We start from the raw sequence: 21,024 nt of genomic DNA on the forward strand, positions 1-21,024 counted from the left end.
CTTCCTCTGAGAAAGTTTGGCCAGCTCAGGCTGTGTTGTGACACATCTTTTAGGCTTTCATTGTTATTCTTGTTCATCGTAGGCTATTATTATCCTGTTATTTTTGTTGTTATTATTATTAACCTCTTATTTAAGTTAGAATCATACTAGCTTTGTTTTCCTACGAAACACTTTTTGAAAATGTAATTATCTTTGAAACGTGTGGAATAAAAATCCGATATTTTAATTTCAAAGTGGATAGGCTACATAATCTTCTGCGTTTTGCAGTAGCCTCAGGCTTTGTCCTTGGTAGGCTGGTCTTGTTTTCCTTTGGAATGATTCATAAGAATGCTTCTTGTTTGGCACCAGTGCCAAATTAACGCTCTCTGATTGGCTGTTTGTGATCAATAACGAGACCTAATTAAAGTTTGAATGTCAAATTTCAAACTGTTGCATTTGTTTAACACTCATAAATGTAATTTCTATTCACATAGCTCTTTTTCTCCCTAATGATAATGATAATGATATTCCAACTGTCCAGTTTAATCAAATCTGTCATTTGGCATTCAAATTTTTTAATGATATACACTGAGTTATAATCAACATTAATATTCTAGGAAGACATTAGCCTACTTTTTAATTGATGGGGGCCGTAAGGGACCTGGATTTTGGATAGGGGGGTGCTGGCCCAAAATAGGTTGTGAACCACTGTGTTAGAGCTATTGCTGCATACTATACACAGATATATAATTTTCATTCTCGCAAAAAAGGTTATGTGCATTGGAAACCGTCCTTTGGCACTAACTAAAAGCTGGTGTTGCTATAGGCGACACAATGTCAACTTTTGCGGCGTGCTAGTGAGTCATGTACCGAGTCACATATATATATATATATAATTTCCATTCCACTCCATTACAGACAGAATACCAGCTGAGATCATTTACATAGTTTTTTTAACCACGGCAGTAGTTTTCAGATTACATGTGCTTACATAATTGAAAAAGGGTTCTCCAATGTTTTCTCAGTTAGCCATTTAAAATTATATCAGATTAGTAAACAGAATGTGCCTTTGGAACATTGGATGAATGGTTCTTCTTTCTACAACAGTCGAGAACCCTTTTGCAATGATGTAAACACATAATGTAATCTGAAAACTGCTGCCCTGATTAAAAAAACAATACAACTGATGGTCTACAAACTGACCACTCAGTCCCAGACTGTCCCAGTCTAGAGCATCTGAAACATCCCAGTCTTGACTCTACTACTGTCAGCATCCCCGGGGGGGTTTGCCATTATGTGCAAAATAAAACAGACCAGCCAGTACCCAACTCCTCCAAAGGAAAAAAGAGACTGAGAGCATCGACACACTGAAAATCTTCTGTTTTGCGCCGGCATATGGATGTTTCAATTTTGCCATATGTGCCTGAGGGGAATTCTCCTTCAGCTAGCTATTCCTCTTTCTTCTGCTCCTCCTCGGGGATCTCAGGCCCCCTCCACCACCGCTCCTGTCATCCCAGGCGTGCTTGCCGGGAGCCTTTTCTCCACTGCATTCTCCCCTGGCTTCTGTCACCAACCGCTGTCTGAGTGTCTCAGCTGAGTCCCTAACTCCCGGCGGCTCCCGCTAGCTCTGCAGTGCACTGTGCCAAATGTGAGGTAATTAAGACACAGAAAACTCCTCCACTCAGTTGGGAAGAGGATTGAAAAGCTCATATCTGTCAGAAGCGGCAGCATGCTGCTAATTTTGCCTCATTTGAAAGCGCTTCAAGGGTGTGCCAATTACTATGTGCATACTATAGGCAGTGACATGTGACTTGCATGGCAGCCATGTGCAGTCTGGGGAAAAGAAAAGTTGTTTTTGCTTGATTATGTTCCTCCTCTGTCACCTATGTCACGACATACAGGCTACAGTTAGATATTTACCTTTTTATCAAACATCAGATAGCAGCCAATCATGATGTTTGAATTTTATTAAATCTAAGATGCCCACGTCTGATAAGATTAAGGTTTGACAGCAGCTACATAAAAAGTCTGTAAAACCTGCAATGAAATTGAAAAATGAAGTACTGCTCAAGGTTACTTACCATGGTTGACCATGCACTACGGGCTGTGTTACATGTCTGTGCTGTGTGTATAAGTGCTGTATGTATAAAGAGGGGTTTGCGTAAGATACATTTCAGCTGCCAATTACATGTACCTTATGGATTGACAAATGAAGATCTCTTTCTCTTTAAACAAAGGCACCAAAAATACAAACACATTTTGTGCTTTGCATAAATGTGTTTGCAATCCTCCAACACATAACTTGTAAAACACTACACAATGTTTCTAATAATAAGTACTTCGTTCAAGAATGAAATCTCTTGCAATCATTGGGAAAACACTTCTATTCAGCATGGAAAACATACCTGAAATTGACAATGCCCACACACACACTTATACACTAATTGAACACCAAGCAGTCCGAGCATTAGCACTACTCAGGTAAGCTCCCCTCTTTTGTGAGAACTTTGCAAATGTGGAGGCAGCGAGAGGAGGAGGAGTAGGATGAGGACAGGAACAACGAAGGGGACCAGGCAACAGAAGAGACATATTTCGATGACATTAGGACGTGTCATAAATCATGGCCTGACAATGAGCGAGGCAGGGCAGAGTCCAGCCCAATCTGAGTTGCTACATCGTAGCATGTAGGGTTGGGCATCAAGAACCGATTCCTACTCGGAATCATTTCAAAAATTACGATTCCAGTGGAATCGTTTCTTTATTGGAATCGTTTGGAATCGTTTGGAGGATTTGGTTTCAAATCTGATCATAGGTTCCAAATTTAATATGCGCAAGTTTGGGTTTCTGTAGCGGCCAGGCGCTTGTTGTGATGTAGCCTTGGAGCACAGTAAGCGGAGCTCTAGTGTGGCTTTATTTTACATTGAAAAAGCTGTAAAACTGCAAACCACCGATAAATCAAAATAAAACTTTCCTCTTATTTGTGAAAATAGGCATGTGACCCGTTTCAACTCCAACCCTCAAAGAATCGGAATCGAGAATCGATAAGAACCGGAATCGAAAGGAATAATCAGAATTGGAATCAGAATCGTTAAAATCCAAACGATGCCCAACGCTAGTAGCATGAGACTATCCTACCTTGGGAAACGACCCCATAAGTAATTTGTTGAAGCAGCAATTACGACCCACGTTTATATTATTTCAATTCAATTTTATTTATAGTATCAAATTATAACAAGAGTTATCTCAAGACACTTTACAGATAGAGTAGGTCTAGACCACACTATAATTTACAAAGACCCAACAATTCCAGTAATTGCCCAAAGATCAGTTAGTGCAATAGTGGCGAGGAAAAACTTCCTTTTAGGCAGAAACCTCGGACAGAGCCAGGCTCTAGGTGGGCGGGTGTCTGACGGTGCCGATTGGGGGTACGATGAACAGTGGCAAATAGCCATAGTAGTTATGATAGTGCCAAACTCTGCGTATGGAGGCAGGTCGGGGTGGTCGATGGGTCAAACAAACACAGGATGTTTCTCAGGAGACCAGGGTCTGTGTCCCGTTTCAAATAAAAGGAAACGTTTAGAAAAGTTTTTTTTACCTTTATGGACCAAACAGATCTGCGGAACGTTCTGTGTCACGTGCGTAACCGTGAGTGACGTAACGTAACAAACTTATTGATTTGAACACAAACCACTTAACATCTAAACTTAACTAAGTAGTTTTTGAGTCTAAACCTAGCCAAACTGCAACCGTTTCACAATGTTAACAAAATGTTTAAATTCAAATATATATATATATATATATATATATATATAATAGCCTTTCTATTTTTGCTACTTTTTTGTTCATTGAAATGTGAGTAGATGTACTAAACTCAAACAATCTTTCACAGACTTAAAAAGGTATACACTTGAGTCACATTCTGCCACAAGTGTGTGCACAAACTATATCTCTTGAACCTTTGCACATTCCCTCAACGTCCTTTCCAAATCCTGCACTAAACCATACAGCCTTCTTTTCTTATTGTTAAACAGTTATATTGTACATATCTGTTTATTTATTAATGTTCTCTTAAATGTAGTGTTTACTACTTGTCAATAAACCATTTTTCTGATTCTGATTCTGAAAGCAATCCCAAAAACTGTAATTGGAAAAATCTGCATTCCCAAACCTGAAAAAGATGTAACAGACAAATGTAAAGCTTGATGTTCACTGTGACTACACAACTAAAGCAGGCGTCAGCAGTCGGCTCAGATAATAAATGGAAAGCAACAGCTACCACATCCTTTAATTTCTAGAAAGTCCGCAGTATTCTGAAACTTATTGTTGCCTCGAACTGTTGGAAGGAAATCATTCTAATTTTGATAATATATATCATCCATCTACAGTTAACAATGTTTTGAAAAAATATACATAATTTGTAGTACATGGGCGTTAACATGCAAAAGCACTGGTATGGTGCTTTAATGTCATTACTTACTCATAACTGAAATGGTTATGTCGGGAAATAACACCTCGGCGAACAGTAATACCACAGCTACGTCATGCATAGACTTGTTCCGGTTGATTGATGATGAAGCAGTGTGAGTGCTTCCCCCTCTGGTGTTTTCACACCTGTATCATATTCCCTCCATGGCTCACTCAGCGAGGGGTTAACAGGCCGGCTCCATATGTGAGAGCATCTCCCTTCAACAGACACACTCCCTTCCCCAAACCCTAATGGCCCCGAGGGAAACTTCATTATTTATCGCTAACGAAGGGGCCTTTCAATTATAATACCCATAGTTAGTGAATAGTAGATTGAATACCTTTAGCCTCTATCAGCGACAACTCAGGCGCCCCACCATGTGAGAAGTTCGAGGAACGTGCATCAGTGACAACATGGGGACAATTTGGCACTCTGGTTGGAGAGGGCCGGGAATGCTGCAGCGTAATGTGCGGTAGAGGGATGGAGTCAGTGACAGCTGAGAGAGATGTAGGCATGTAGACATGGCTCAGATTTCTCTCTTCAACCAACGGCTTACGCAGTAGCTCAGCATCAGCCCGATGGAGCTGCTCTCGGCATGCCCAGTCTCTCACGTCTTGTGTGATTATTTCAAATTGGAGCCTAATGCCAAGCGTGACAAGGTGTTGATCCCTCATCCCTCCAGCTTGCGTGTTGCGTGAACAACATAGTGAAACGGATGGCCAGGAAAACACCGCCTACTTTATGAAGAAGCCGAGCGACTCGGATTGCTGTTAAATATATGGCAGAGATACTAGAAAGGTAGTTTATAGGTTTGGTTAACCCAGCTTAGCGAATTGAGTTATCACAGCACTCATTTATTGAGAGCCACAAACTAAAGGTGTCTCATAATGTTTTATCTTCTGTGAATGTGAAATTAGCAAATTGTTTAGGTGCTCAGTAAACAATTACCCACTGTAAATTGATAATGATTACTGATTATCACAACCACAGGAGACATTTATCATTCTCTACAAAGACACAACGGCTGCTAAAAATGGTTGCAGGTCTTTGCATTGGTAGGTCGGTGCCTGTGTTTTTGCATGTGTAATAGGTGGATGTGTACTTGTATTACAAAGTAAAGTAGTACAATTAATCAGTGTTGTAGTAATCAAGACTGATCTTGGTCTTAAGACCACTTTTTGAAGGTCTCGTCTTGGAATCGACTTGGGATTTTATTTCCAAGACCACAACTATAGGGGTATCACTAAACCGCCTGTGTATCGTCTGATTTATGTGTTAACATCATTACTGTGACTGGATGTAACACTTCCTGCTTCAAATCCAACCAATAACTTGACTAATTTCTAGTTTGAAATGTTTGAAATGTGTTACTGTTAACCCCCGTTCCCCGACCCCTTAACATGTACTCCCAAAGTGAATGTAGGTGACAGGAGAAGAAGCTCTAACTGTCTGGGAGATCAGCCAAATCCTAGGTAATATCATTTCATTTATATTTTCAAAAGAGTCTATTTGCAAAACAACATCTAAAAGAAAACACACAGCAGTGTGTAAATTCTGCAATGTAACGCTAACCGAAACATAAAAATTCTGCACTGAGTAAGGACTCATCAGGAAAGGTAAGCTAAGTGTAATTGACGCTAGCGAAGCTAACTAGCTAAAGTTATCAATCGGCCTCTGTACCAAAACTCTCCGGAGACCTCTTCGCCCCTAACCCAAAGGGATTTTGCGAATATTAGCTATAAATATTCTAGTTGTGTATATACTGTATGTTTCAGTTGTTTTGTCTGGTCTTGTTCTTGTCTTGGTCTCGATACACTCTGGTCTTGGTAATGACTTGGTCTCGGTTTAGGTGGTCTTGACAACACTGCAATTAAGACTAGGGTTTTGGCCTGGGTTACGGTTGTGGTTAGGGCAAGTACTGGTAAGGGTATAGGTAAGGGTAAAGGGCCGTCCACACCAAAAATGATAACTATAAATATAGTCTTAAAAATCGTTCTAACTCCAGTGGATGGTGTAGTCAAGATCACAACTATAACGAAAACGACACTGGAGAACGATATCGTTGGGATCACTTTTAGAGAGATTTGATGAACAATAGAAACATTCAGAATCAGAATTACAAAATGACACGGCAGAGAGAGACACGGCGAAGAGAGACATGGCATGCACACAGGTGGTTAGTGCCGTGACTTTTCCCCTTGGCGCTCCTCTGCACAGATCTCACACCGCCCACCCGCTCTCATCCCCCGGTTCTCTGCAGCTCTGTGTGCCGCTGTTTCCTGGAGAAGGCAGCGGTGTTGTTCCCCCGGGGACCTCCAGGAGACATTTTTGGTTCATAAAATGTACCTGAATTCACAAATATGTAGGATATAACTACAGACATTCCTGTAATCGTGTGTTGCAACGTCTGCTGTGATGTATTATTATCAGCTGGAGCGTGCAGTGCGTGTGTATGACGTTGTTGTTTGCAGAATGTTATCGCTCAGCAGTGTGATGCTCACATTGTTATAGTTATGGTTATAGTCATCGTTCTTGGTGTGGACGGCCCTTAACTCTAGATAAATTAAAATAAAGTGTTTAAAATGTACATGTCTTAACTGAAGAGATGGAATTAAAAATTAAACACTACCTCTGCTCCAACAGACTCACTAACTCCTAACATTTGGCCAGAATCGATCAAAAAACAAGAAAGTCTGATGGAGCAAATTAACACCAAACTAAAACACATGCTCCAATTTGCCTTTTCAATTTTTCATCTGCTGGAAATAGATTTGGAGATGGATCCCAACCCAGAGCTGATACATTTTAATTTGATCCCTCCCATGCATCATTATTTGCACAATGCAACTGGCAGTCATAGCTTGTGTGCTCTGAATAGTAAGTCTACATTCAAATTCTGCACAGAATACAAAATCCCCCCACCCCTATACAACAAAAGGCAATCATTCCATTTGTTTTCCCACACAATGGCCTCTGGATAATAGTAATACGGGGGTGGGGGTGGATGGAGGAAAAAGCTACCAAGTTATCTGCCTTTCCCAGTCTCCGTCTCTTCGTTATGAATAATAGATTACAGATGAGAGCGGGAGTTTGCCTTGCAGGGAAGTGGGTATAAAGCAGTGTGAGGTCAGCACGGCAAAGCCAAGATCAGTCTTTTACCAGGCCTTTCTCGAACACTTGGAGAAGTATCCTCAAAACGCCCTATTTATAACGTCTGTTTTATCACTCAAAGCAACTATGTGAAGGACATGGCTGGTCAATACACAATGTCATGCTTTTCAGCACAATTAACAGCTTGGGCCAGCTATTTTTGGTGCTTCTCTTGCTAAAGATTTGGTAACCCAGCTCTTTACGTATTTCATCCCTCCTTAATCTTAATGCTTGTTATGTTGGATTTTCAGCCGGTGGGGAGCGACTATGGTTGATTAGCAGGTTAGGCATATTCAGAGAAAACAAAATCCCAAATAACCGCCACCGTGTAATCAAACTATGACACTCTGTGTGTGTGCGTGCTCTTTCAAAAGACATCACATGCAATACAATGATGTAAGGGGCTCTGTACTACAGCGGGGAAGGGGTGGATACATCCGTAACAAGCACGCGCAGAAAGCCTACAGGAACATCGCAACATCTGTGTAGTTTGCCATATTAACTTTCACCACTAATAACTTATTACGTTAACACCTCGGTTAAAACAAGCAAATAATACGCCTAGTTGAACCTAGTCTTGCCAGACCTTCCTCCACAGCCCTGCAGAGGAGGGTCTGGCTAGTCCACACAGCATTCCTAAATGGGAGAAAAACGTGCTCTGGTTTATTGCCATTTCTTTAAACCAATTACAATCGTCTTGGGGGCCGGACAGAGCCACGGTGCCTCTGCAAAATAGCCTCGGGAAGAAATTTGTTTTGGTGGAACATGTGTACGTTCAAAAGTAGTTTTAGTCGTGCAACAGAGAACTCAGATTGGACAGATAGTCTAGCTAGCTGTCTGGATTTACCCTGCACAGATCTGAGGAGCAGTTAATTATAGTCCTCATAAATCCACCAGAGTTTAGAACGCCAACACAAAGAAAGAGGAAGGTGATGGACATCCGGCCGAAAATGAGGAACATCCCGGCAGTATGTAGTAGTACAATGTTTTCCTCTGAAGTTGAAGTACACAGTAAGTCAGTAGTATTCAGTAGGGTTGCATATTAAGTGCTTTGGGGTCATTCTGTAAGTTATTTCGGGGTACAATTTTTCTGGAGAAAGCTGCAAGCAGCAATACAGGAGTCTTAAGCAATTGGCCCGTTAACAGGCACGCTTGGAACGGGCAATGCACTGGTTTAATTAATGTAGTCAGGAGTGAGAGGCATCTTAAATAGGGAAGGTTGAAAGAAAAAGGCTCGACACATTCCTTTTAGGAGTGGATTGACAGCTCTCAGATCTGCGCCCATGTCTCGAATCAGAAAGGGCATTCACTGCTCACGTTTGGTCATATAAAAATCAATTAAAACTAAACATTGGATTAAAGTCCCTTTGTGTACGGTGTGAAGAAGAAGAAGAAGAAGAAGAAGAAGAAGAAGAAGAAGAAGAAGAAGAAGAAGAAGAAGAAGAAAAGCCCCAGTGTGCAGGAGCTTGAAATTCAAAGACTGGGCCCCGAACCAAAACACAATTCATCTGCTCATGCCAACCTCCTTTCATCTGCTAAGGCGAACGCGGGGGAGGCAAAATGGTCCACAGGGATGGATATTTGGGGCAAAGTTCATTATATTTCAGAGCAGGCCATGGCATTTTAAGTCATCTTATCAGTTCTGGGTTGACCTGCAGAAGTGGGTGTAAAGGTGTGGATTTAAAGTGTTTAAGTGCTCTTTTCATCAAGGTCGGAAAGTTGGGGGACAGGAACTTTGATTTCAACGCGCTGTTTGTCCTCCACTTTAAAGGATGAAATATTTCATTGTGAAAAAGGAGTTAGTGTTACACTTCTTTAATTTGACTCTAACGAAAAGTCCTGTTAAACAACTGGAGGAGGGTTTAATCCATTATACAGTTTCATTAAACATGTCTAAAACTCCTGAGCTTGCTAAATAAACTTAAGCAGCAGTAGCATTCCAAAGATGTGATGCTTCAGCACACGGCGGATTCCAGACTCCACTGCACTTTATTTGTGTGCAGGACCCCGTTGATCAAAGATGATGAATAACGAATCTAACAGAGGGAAATTAGCATGAAAAAGTCCCTGCATTCCAAGTGATGCATAAAATATTTGCACTTACTTTAATGAGTGGCGATAAAAGTTGCCATGCTGTGCGCTGGGCAGCATCTTGATTGATGCTGCGCATTAAGAGTATGTTACCGTGCCCAAGCAAACCACACAGCATCCTCGACAGCCCATTGTCTCCAACTACCTGCCTGCAAGGACTCTCTATCTCTTCTCCTGCCATTTAACCTGCTCTCAAAATCCCTTTTCTTGTTTAGCTTGCTCACTTTTTAACCACTCAGATATTCTGTCTCTGCTACATTTCTTGCATATTCTCTTCTCCCGTCTCTCTCCGAGATAAAAGCATGCTTTCTCTTCCCTCCAGCATATTGTACCACGCTGCCAGACAAATAGCTCCACTTGTTTCAAAGTGGCCACAACAGAAGGACAATGATAAGAGAGCTGTCTCCCAAACTGTCATTTCCTCCGTCTGCCCCCACATCTCACATCACTGTAATTGACTGCAATGTATGTGGAGGTGCTATTGTTCCTCAGGATACCCAAGAGTCATGTCAGGGTGGCTTGTCATTCACTGACCTCAACATATTTGAGTTATGGTGGTATTTTGAAAAATGCTACAAGGAGTTTGTCGCATGTGTTCATTTCTCAATACCCAGAGCTAGTCCTTAATTCAGTCCCTGGGCTAAAGGACACCAAGGATAGTACTGAGACGCTCAAATGAGGGGGGAGAAAAGTGCAATTAAGGGTCAGCGCCTTTCTGCTTCTACATACAGTTGCACAGCACCTCTGTCCTTCTCCTTGCATCGCCTGCATATTCAGTAGAGCAACAGATGCAGATGTCGGGCCATCTATCCGTATTGCGTGCAAGAGAAATCTGTCTTGATCTCTCTTTTCTGGTAATGAGTGCCCAGGCCCTGCTCTCTCCTGGATCTTATTAACACTGTCTTATTGGTTATTCCACAGAGTGCTTAGCCAGCAGGTCAGCCCTGCCACCTCCCTTTCAACCTGACCATCAATTCTTATGAACGAGTACACTTTTGCCCGATCGGAGCTCGCTGTCAATCAAAAACAGCCACCGAGCTTAAAAAGTGAGCCGGCTGGCCAGATTTTCAGCCACTAAAACTAATTTGGGGGCACAGATTGCTCCCTGAAGTGGGACCTGGTTTCAAAGTGTTTAAAGAGGAAATTCTGTCAGTGAGGGAAGAAAAGTAATCTTTGGAAGGAGAGCAACCAGTGAGCTTCTCATCATCGCTGGCCAACACCAATATCTTTTACTATAAAGATAATCATTCACTTTGATGAGACTTCTATGGTGTGTAAGGTGATCACTGGACGCTACTTTCAGCAGCTTTGCTAGCTTGACTACTTGTACTTTTAATAAAGTCATCAGTGGAGAAGCATACAATGCTATTTTTCATAGCAAAGGGAAAATACGGTACGGGATGTTTTGTTTTTGTTTTTCCTCAATTTAGGTTTGACATACAAAGCAATGTCCCTTTTCTTTAATATAATCAAATGCAATCCTCTGTCATCATTTTCAAATGTTGCGTTGTCATTATGAGAAACAAAGACTACAGAATGTGACATTGAACCCTTCACGGATACTCATGCTAACATAACCTCTATTTGTGCAGATTTGGACAGCCAAAAGTAGTGGCAGAACTTAACGCGCTGTTGTGGTATTTCACTTTTGGTTCTAACTGCTTTTGTGCAGCTTTTGCTGGTAAATGTGTCGAGGGCTCCTGTAGAAACTTTTACATACTGAAAATGCAATCACTGAAATGCCATTGGATAAAGGATTCAAAAAAATCTGCATTTTTCACTAAAATTCATGCCGGTTTAAATAGATGGCTAAATGTCTTATTACCTGCCTATGCTGTTATCAACCCCTTAAACAGTAACCTTAAATAAATAAAACAGAAAAGAAGTAGGGATAGACCAATTATCGGTCTGTTTTTTGGCAGTTTGCAGATTATCTGTCTCTGCATTTAATTTGCCTAATAACTGATAAAGTTCATGAATTAAAAAGTGCTCTACTTTGGCTCGGCTACAGCTCTGTGTCTGTCCCTCTGCTTCGGTATCACTCACCACTGAGTCTGACTTAATGTTCCCCCCACAACACTATCTGACTATCTGTTACTGGGTGTTATGTTCAAAGTTTCTCATTTCAAAAGTTTTGTGTTGGAGTTTGTAACATTCCAAAATCTTAATTTTGACTTCAAGATTTTCATTTTCACTGTAAATCGGGTCCAAATGTCGGTTTCATTAACTACTAATAATCGGCATCGGCCTTGAAAAAAACAGCATCATCGGTCCCTAAAAAGGAAGAACTAAATCCTTTGCTCCATGAAATAATTTTCACTTTAATTCTTCTTCACTCAATGCTATAATTTCAGTGTGTCAGTGTGTTTTATTAAATGGTGTGTTTACAATGATAGCCATGCAAGAATGCATGGCTTGCATGTTTGTGTCAGTATAAATGTGTAGAGTTTGACGTTTGAAATTAGGTTGATGAGAGTCAACTCAAACTGCTGAATGCTGCTGAACGGCTCGTGGTTATTGTCTGTGGGTTCGTCACTACAAACAAAAAAAAAAAAAAGTTTGATTGCAGCTTTAAAGTTGACGCTTTAGCACAATGTCCCCTTAGCTTACTAGCACTGGCTCAGCAACCTCCGTCTGTCATGACCCTTGTAGCTGTCCTTCCACAATCTGGCGTTTAGTTGTAAGTAATATAATGATAAAACATTACTGTGGTTTATTTCATAGATTTTTGTCAGTCTAAAGAGGAGGGTAAAAAGGCTTTGCACATCTCATTAATGCAGCTAAAAATCACACAGGCCTGGCCAAATGCGCAAACCATCAGTGAGTCAGTAAAGCTGGCAAACTGAGCTGAAGGTTGAAGTGAATGTCTATACTATTTGATCTGCTGGAAAATGTGAGTTTTGCATCAGAGATTTAATTTTCCATCTCTGGTTTGATGATGCGTTGGAGCTTTTCATGGCCACCGAAAGAATCACTTCCTGTCTGGGATGGCTTTTTACTCGTGTAGCTTAAACAACACCAAAGGTTTTCACGGGCGGATGTTTTCATCTTGTGCCTCATCATCCTGGAGTGTTGATTACACGGGCTGGAAATGACGATACTGCCTGTGGGCTTGTTGTTCCACGGCTTCTGATTCATTCGGAGAAACAGGAGATGACTGTTTCACAATCAGAGGGAAGTACTGAGACGCAGAGAGGAGCTTTTTATACTCTGTCATCAAGTTCTTCACAAAAGGTAAACAAAAAGGACAAATTAGAGGCAAACAGCTGTTAGAAGGCAACAGTATGCTTTGTTAGATCCTCTCCCTTGATAGTCCCTACGGCCTCTTAGTACTGCACTGTGCTACTGTACAACTTGCTGCATAAGGAGTACACCAATCAGTCTCTCTTGCAGTCGTTAATGTGCTGAAATTGCACAGTAAATAAAAGTTCTGTGATAACATCCCCTGCTAATTCTGCTGCTACATCACCATAGCCACTATTCCAGACACATCATATTCATAAAAACAATAATTGCCTGCCATGAAAACCAATTTGAGTTCCTCCAGGACAGAATTAAAAGTTGGGCTTAGCAAGGTAATGAAGTATGGCACACGCTAAGTCAAGGATCGAGGCTTTGTCTGAGGTAATCACTTCTCCGGATGCTGTGGCTTGGCTGTGTTTCATGTCAACAAGACTGACATATGGAAAAATAATTAAAACGGACGCATTCAACCAATTTCAGCTGGCAAGCTGCATTTTTAATACCTTATCAAATTTGCATGCTGGCTGTCAATCCACTGTCCTGTCTGAGGTAATCCAGCTACATCGAAGGCAGAGATTCTCAATCCCAAGCGGCCGCACGCAGAAACACACAGAACTATGTGTGACAATGTGACAGTGATTTACAGTGAAGAGGTTTGCTCGGTGACAGTGAGTGAATAGAAAAGTACACCGCAGTTCTTCTGTGACAGAAACAATTAACATAAGGCAGCAATTGGGCTTCAGTCTGCGTAGGCTACAAGCAATGATGTGATGTAGCGTTGCATCACCACTGCCAGAAAAAAAGGGGAAGTTCCCTCTTATCTATCTTCTGAAATGATGTTTCCAGAGAACTTTTATACAATCTCTGAAGCTTCAAACCGAGTTCTGCAGTTTATACACCCAAGGCAGCATAACAGTGCAGTCCCATCTGACAGCAGCACACACACAACCGATCAGTGAGCATCCTCATTAGTTGGGCTCCGTTTGACAGAAACCTCAAACTTGCTGCCTCCTAATTTTGGACAAGAGGACAACAGAATACAGAGGAACTGGGCATGTGTGAGGCGGTGCATCGATCTGGACAGATGGCTGACGGGACAGGAGCAAGGTAAGAAGCTGTGCACGCTAAATTAAGTTTAGCATTACTAAAAGATTGTCACTCTGGGAAAACACCAGGCTGGAGGAATTTTGAAAAACACAAGTAACAAATAAAAGTGTTTGTGCCATTAAATCTTCCCCCAAAAAAAGAAAATAATAACATCAAGCATTCACTCCAAAATCCCAAATCCAAGCCACCAATGCAGCCAGTATTTCTCGATGTTCATTGCTGTTTGGACAAAGCTGGGACTTTAAGCAAAGAGAAAACGGCCACTCACCTTCACACTACACCTGACTCCATACAGGAGCAGGAGGTTTCGGGAGGAGACATTCTATTGCGAAAAAATTAAATGTTCTTGCGCAAAAAGCTTGTCTCTGCTGGTGGTTTGACAAAAATATGGTTACATCGCTCTTTCCCATCTGAAGAGACGTGAATGGTCTGTAAGCTGCTGTGATGGTGACTATAAAGCACCATTCTCTCATCTCTCATTTTACACATCTTTGTTCTCCCATATACTGTTGCACAAAGCAAGGGCATAGATCTTGTCTCAGCATTGGGAGGGACAGATTATATCCAGGCAGCGTGGGGATCCTACCCCAGAAAAATTTGAGCGTCAAACCCTTAATTTCCTGCATTTTGGTGAATTTTTATGCAACAATTTGTGTAGCACAAGCAGACAATCCATTGTTAGACATTCCCTTGTTCTTCAGTTCCTCGACACTTGCTGGGACCCCTTTACCCACCCAGTTTAAGTCAGACTCTTGTTTTTTTTGAGGACATCAGGAATCCGTCCCTTGAAGGTCTGTCATGGTACTGTCATTATCGTGGGTTTGTATTTTTATTAAGTCTGTTTCCTGTTTCCTGTTTTATTTATTTTTTTAATTTTTATTATAGAGCGATATTTTTTTATACACAGTATGTTACATTCAGATTTAGAATTACATTCAGTGCATTAACGGTTGCCCCACCGTGACCATTCACCCTGTTTTAGTGAGACCCTGGATCCATATAAGGGCGGGGGGGATTTAAAGCACCACGTACGAAGTGTAACACATAACACATAAAACGCGACAAGGTGACAAACAGAACAACAGAAGGAAGTGAGATGGGACAATAACAGAACTGACAAGACAGGACTGGACAGGACAGTTGACAAACACAAGAATGTATTATTAATAATTGGGTAGAATGATCTACGATTCATATTTGGTTGATCACGGTTTTCGTGTTTGAAGGGAGTTGGAAAAACATGTTATGCATAAGTGTGGATGGTGTTGCTAGTGTGTGTATGAGTAAAGTAATAACTGTAAGGGAGAAATAATGAAAAAAAAAAGAAAAAGAAAAGAAGACAAGAAAAAAAAGGGGAAATTAGAATAATTAAAAAAAATATAAGTAATGTAAAAGTACTAGGGAGGGCGGGGTATTACATAATGGAGGAGGGAGGAATATGTCTGGTAATATACACGGCTTGTAGTTATATTTTTGTTGAATTTAGAAACGTTAGAAATGGGGACCAGGTATCTTCAAAGGCTGACATTTGCTTCTCTCTGTGTGCATTGTGTTTTTCCATTGGGATGTATTCTGGAGATTAAATTTGTCCAGTGATTGATGTGGCAAGAATTCTTTGATTTCCAGTTTTGGAGGACTACTTCCTGTTTTATTTTGAAGGTTTGAAGCTTTGTTCCACCTGTGTTTTGTCCCCCTTGTGTATTTAGTCTGTGCCTGTCTCATCTTTAGCTCATCTTCATAGGGGATTGGAGTTTAGTTTGACCTGCCTGTTTTTGGACTTGAGAAACCTTTGTGTTCATTGAACGATCTAACTGCACCAGTCTGTCGTTTCTCCTGCTGCCTGTTCTTTTTTTCAACTAGAAAAACAACATCTTATTAAAAAAAGAGTTTACTGTCCACATATTGGTATTTTTGTAGAGAAAGAAAGATGGTCCTTCAACATAGAGCACTATGTTGTGTGTCAGATGGAGAAATGCAAAACAATTCTAGACTTTTGATTAGATTATTATTTTCATCTGGCATTTATATAAATGTACCTCTTCTTCTTCCTGACCTTCAGCACTGCTCTGTTAATCTCGGTGAAAGATACTTTGCATTTCCTATAGCTCCTTCACAATAAAAGCTTAGTTTAGCCACTTCCAGTATGAATGCAAAACCTGCTTAGAAATTGTATGCAGTATGACACTAGGACACAAAAGAAAAGTCCATCTCTGTGCTCACGAGACATGGTCACAACAAGTTCATGACCCTTTTGTTAAGGTTGCTGAGAGGCATTTTGGGAAATGTAGGACGCCGTGCACTAACTAAAGTAGAATTACACAGGGTAAGCCGAGGGGAAGGTTAGTACGCCACAAAGATGCATTACAGCAAACTCTTGGACTGCAGTATGAGAGTCTGGCTTTTAGTTTGCCATCCCGGTGCTTACGGCAGATCTCATTTAGAGTTCAGCACGCGGTTGTTTTGTTCCCCAGCGCACAGATGTGAAGCATCCAGCTGCTCCGACGCTCAGCAACACTCCCTGACCTCACCTGTCCTCCCCTAGGGCTGTGCTGCACGCACATACACACGCACAAACACACACACACACACACACACACACACACCCACACACACACACACACACACACACACAAACTACAACTTGCCATATAATTAACAAGCAAACACACTTTCCGCCTGTATAATTAAGCACCGTAAGACACGGCGTGCTTACCCAAGCCAAAGGACTACACCAAGACCCTAAACCTTGTTCTGTCAGCGGGGCAAAAAAAAACAACTGAGACGCAGGAAAGAAGACATCTGTTTCCAGATTCATGTGAACAGAATTTTTCCACTGACTGGCCAGTGATATCTATGAGCATTCTTTTTGTTCCCAGCGTTGTTACTCTCTGCCAGAGCAAACCAAGCTGTGCAAACCTCTTCAAAACTAGTAAAGCTCAGTATGATTTAACAGGACTGTTTAACCTTAACATGACTCCATCTCATCACTGCGAGTGCACATCAGCCCACAGATTTGCTGTGCTCAACGTTAAAATCCATCCACAGATTTTGGACAAATTCAATACTGGGCTCAAGGGATTTACTGACTACTTGTAAATCGTTAAACTGGACAGATACATAATTGTGTGTTGTCAAAAACACTGAATATGCTGTAGGTAGGAGCAATTTATATCCTCCAATCAGTGAAGGAGAGAAGTGCTGATTATGTAGCTGAAGCCATTTTGCTTTTGTGGAGATAAAGAGTGCTTGTAAAGAGACTATGAGAGAGCGGGGGAGGCTTGGTTTTTCCCTCCACCACCCTGAAGTGATTGTACACTTGTGAAATACTACAGATAATACCAAGCAGTAACAATACCCAAACCAAACTTCAGACCAATGTTTCATTGATTTTAGATTGCAATCCACAGTAAAATCCTGCCTCTGGGCACACGGGCAGTCCAAAAGAGACGAAAGAAGAATACTGTTCAGAAAGTGAGGCTCTTGCACATGCTTTACATACTTTTTTGCAAGAAATCTTAGTGTCAGCAGACCTTTCCAAGATCTCAATCTGTCACGTTTCATTTGTTTCTGCAGCAGAGGAATCAAAGGCTACCCGCTGCAAGAAAACACAGATTTCACTGCACAGATGCTCAGCGCTAAACCATACCCCATGCTGTTGTTGTGACAAGTAGCCGGAGATGCCAGAGTGATGTTGTTATGAGATCTGTACAGAGGGGAAAATCTATTTAAGAGAATAAGGATTCATAAAACCTGGGGGGGGGGGATAAAAGCAAAAAGCACGTAGAAAAACAGCTAATATATTAGATTTCATGTAAACATAAATATGCTTCCCCATTAGAGATAAAAGTGGAGAAGCTGGAAATACATATGCAGCAGTGGAACCAGATTACATCTAGTGTAACCATGTCGGTTTTTACTAAAGCATTCACAATCTGGCACAAACATTCAATTAAACATTGGAAAGCAGTATCAGGTATTAGGTAAAGGAGTTATGCACACACACACACACACACACACACACACACACACACACACACACACACACACACACACACACACACACACACACACACACACACACACACACACACACACACACACACACAGGGGCTGATTTGTGGAGCCAAAATGGATGGGAATAAATCACTAGAGCTCGGCCAACATGGCTGCATACTAATCAGTGTATTACCCCTGGGAAAACTCTGCCTACCCCCCGGCTAATGGCTGCATGTATGTGTATGTGTGTGTGTGTGTGTGTGTGTGTGTGTGTGTGTGTGGTGTGTGCGAGTTCAGAGTCACCTTCTCCACCCCGTAGTTGCCCATCAGCAGCAGTAAGTGTTTGTCTGCTTGTATTTAATTGCAAAATGCAGAGGCAGGAGTTCATGTGAATTGCTTGGGAGGGAAATTGAATCTGCAAACATTTCACCTTTTGTCCGTGTCTTGTTGTTGATTACTGGTATTGCAAGTGGAACATTACGCGAGTCGCTTTAGCATTGAGCAAGTATACAGCACAGTGTTCGTAGAAAAGAAGAGTTAATTTGATCTCCTGTGAGAGAGAAGAGAAGAAAAGGCGGAAAGAAAAGATACTTTACCTTTCGGATGGCCTCGACCCAATGTCACAAAACCAGAGGAGATGAAGCTATGAAGCTCAGCGCCGCCACTGTTTCGGACGCTCTCCTTTCCATAGTGGAGACCTGTTCACACACCACGCACACACACACACACACACACACACACACACACACACACACACACACACACACACACACACACACACACACACACACAGATAGAATTAGTCAGGCAGTCATATACATACTGGTCAAAAGTTTTAGAAATTTTTGTAGTTCAAGTCCAATGAATAGCTTGAAATGGTAAGTGGTGAACTGCCTGAGGTTAAAAAAAAAAAGTAAGGTTACCCAATACTGAAAAATAATGTACATTTCAGTATTTTACAAAAAGGCCTTTTTCAGGGAGCAAGAAATAGGTTAACAACGTAAAGCTGTTCTGCAGCAATGGAGGTTGATCAAGCTTTGAAAGTTGGTGCTACCAATTCCCACAGGTGTTCCAACTTGCCTGGATTACTTACAACCCCCTCTTTTTGTATAAAAGTATTGTTGGAACACACTGTGGTACCATACCTTCGTGAGCATTATTTGAACAGTATTGTACTGCAGAAAGTAGTGTGTTGCTATAAAAATGGCGGGAAAAAGGCAATTAACAATGGAAGCGAGACAGACCATCATAACACTTAAGAATGTTTGTCTTTCCTACAGAGAAATTGCGAAGAAGGTCAAGGTGTCGGTGAGTACAGTATTCTTCACCATCAAAAAGCACTTAGAAACTGGGGGAAACTCTGACAGGAAGAGGTCTGGCAGACCCAAAGCCACAACAGAATCAGAAGACAAGTTTCTGAGAGTCAACAGCTTGCGTGATAGGCGGCTCACAGGACAACAGCTTCAAGCACAGCTTAATAGTGGTTGTAATAAGCAAGTCTCAGTTTCAACTGTAAAGAGAAGACTTCGAGCTGCAGGTTTGATAGGTCGAGTTGCAGCAAAAAAGCCATTGCTAAGACGTCAGAAAGAAAAAGAAAAAGAGGCTTGCCTGGGCCAAGAAAAATCATCAATGGACTACTGAAGACTGAAAGAAGGTGCTATGGACTGATGAATCAAAACGTGAAATCTTTGGTTCATCACGCAGGATTTTTGTACGCCGTCGAGTAGGCGAAAGGATGGTTCCTCAGTGTGTGACATCAACTGTCAAACATGGAGGAGGAAGCATGATGGTCTGGGGCTGTTTTGCTGGATCCAGGTGTTCTAAAACTTTTGACCAGTATATATATGTATATACTGACACATATAAGTACATAAGTCCTCTAATATTTCCTCATTTATGTCATCTACACATCCATGATTCATGAAAATGTTGTATAAAACACAACAAGCCACAAAGAATGCTGCGACTTTTTGAGGACTGTACTGTAAAGTGCCTCCTGACCGACCCAAACACCTGAAGCGCATTTTCAGTAATATTTTTCCTTGTAATTATGTATGGTTTGTAAAAATGGGAACTGCTGCGTCCGTGTAGATGAGAGAAGCAAAGTGTTTGCGCGTTGTGCGCATGCTACATTATGGCCAAGCATGCACCCCTAAAAGAGCATCTGAGTAACGCGCCACTGACTTTAGACTAGCGCCACTGACTTTAGACCAGGTTTTTCCTGGTCTGTGGCGGAATTGTTTTCTGGATCTGCAAAATAGCACCAGGGAACGTTTGGTGTCCCCCCCCCTTTTTTTTTTTTGCCCCCCTCCTTTTGGGTTTTAATTTTATTTTTTTACCTAGCGGAGGAAGAGAAATTTGCTTTTTTTTTTATATAAAAGTACAATCACAGGCAATTGCGTTGAGTGCAAGATAGGGCCCAGTGTCATTTAATCATTAGCAACATTAGCAGCAGCTAAAATAGTGCTTCCCAAAGTGGAGATCCAGACCCTCCCAAGAAGTCACAAGATAAATCTGAGGGCTCACAAGCAGAAAAGAAATATTTATGCGAATTACTTACAAATTAAATTTGAATTACTGGATAGTTTTAGCTCGTCATTCCCCTAAAGATTATTCAAATAAAACAGGGAAACAATCTCTCTCTCTCTCTGTCTCTCTCTCTCTCCTCTCGCTGTGTGTGTATATACTATATATATATATATATATATATATATATATATATAGTATATATACAGTATATATATACAGTATTACAGCCTTATATATATATATACATATATATATATATATATAAATATATATACCGCCACGGCCCTGTGCGTGCAGCCACAGGCAGAATGTAGATTGATGCACTAGTGTAGAACCAGAGCTCACAAGCATGATTTCCACCTGTAAACCTTTAGCTGTGCACTGTTAACAACATGTGTGAGGTTAGCACAACAAGCTGATTGGCGTGCGAGTCAGTCTCACTATGATGAGCACAGATGAAATGG

At 41.3% G+C, this 21,024-nt stretch overlaps 1 protein-coding gene across 6 annotated transcripts in view; it reads right to left on the minus strand.

The window, feature by feature from the left end:
• LOC120551360 (protein shisa-6) overlaps window positions 1–21,024 on the minus strand; it is a 74,129-nt gene that overhangs the window by 43,459 nt on the left and 9,646 nt on the right. For all 6 annotated transcript variants that reach the window (XM_039788764.1, XM_039788763.1, XM_039788760.1 and 3 more), the window contains exon 3: window positions 18,628–18,729. In XM_039788764.1, coding sequence (XP_039644698.1) covers window positions 18,628–18,729 — 102 coding nt within the window. The remainder of the gene's footprint in view (window positions 1–18,627; window positions 18,730–21,024) is intronic.

The sequence above is a fragment of the Perca fluviatilis genome, chromosome 21 (assembly GCF_010015445.1).
Source record: "Perca fluviatilis chromosome 21, GENO_Pfluv_1.0, whole genome shotgun sequence".
Classification (NCBI taxonomy): domain Eukaryota; kingdom Metazoa; phylum Chordata; class Actinopteri; order Perciformes; family Percidae; genus Perca; species Perca fluviatilis.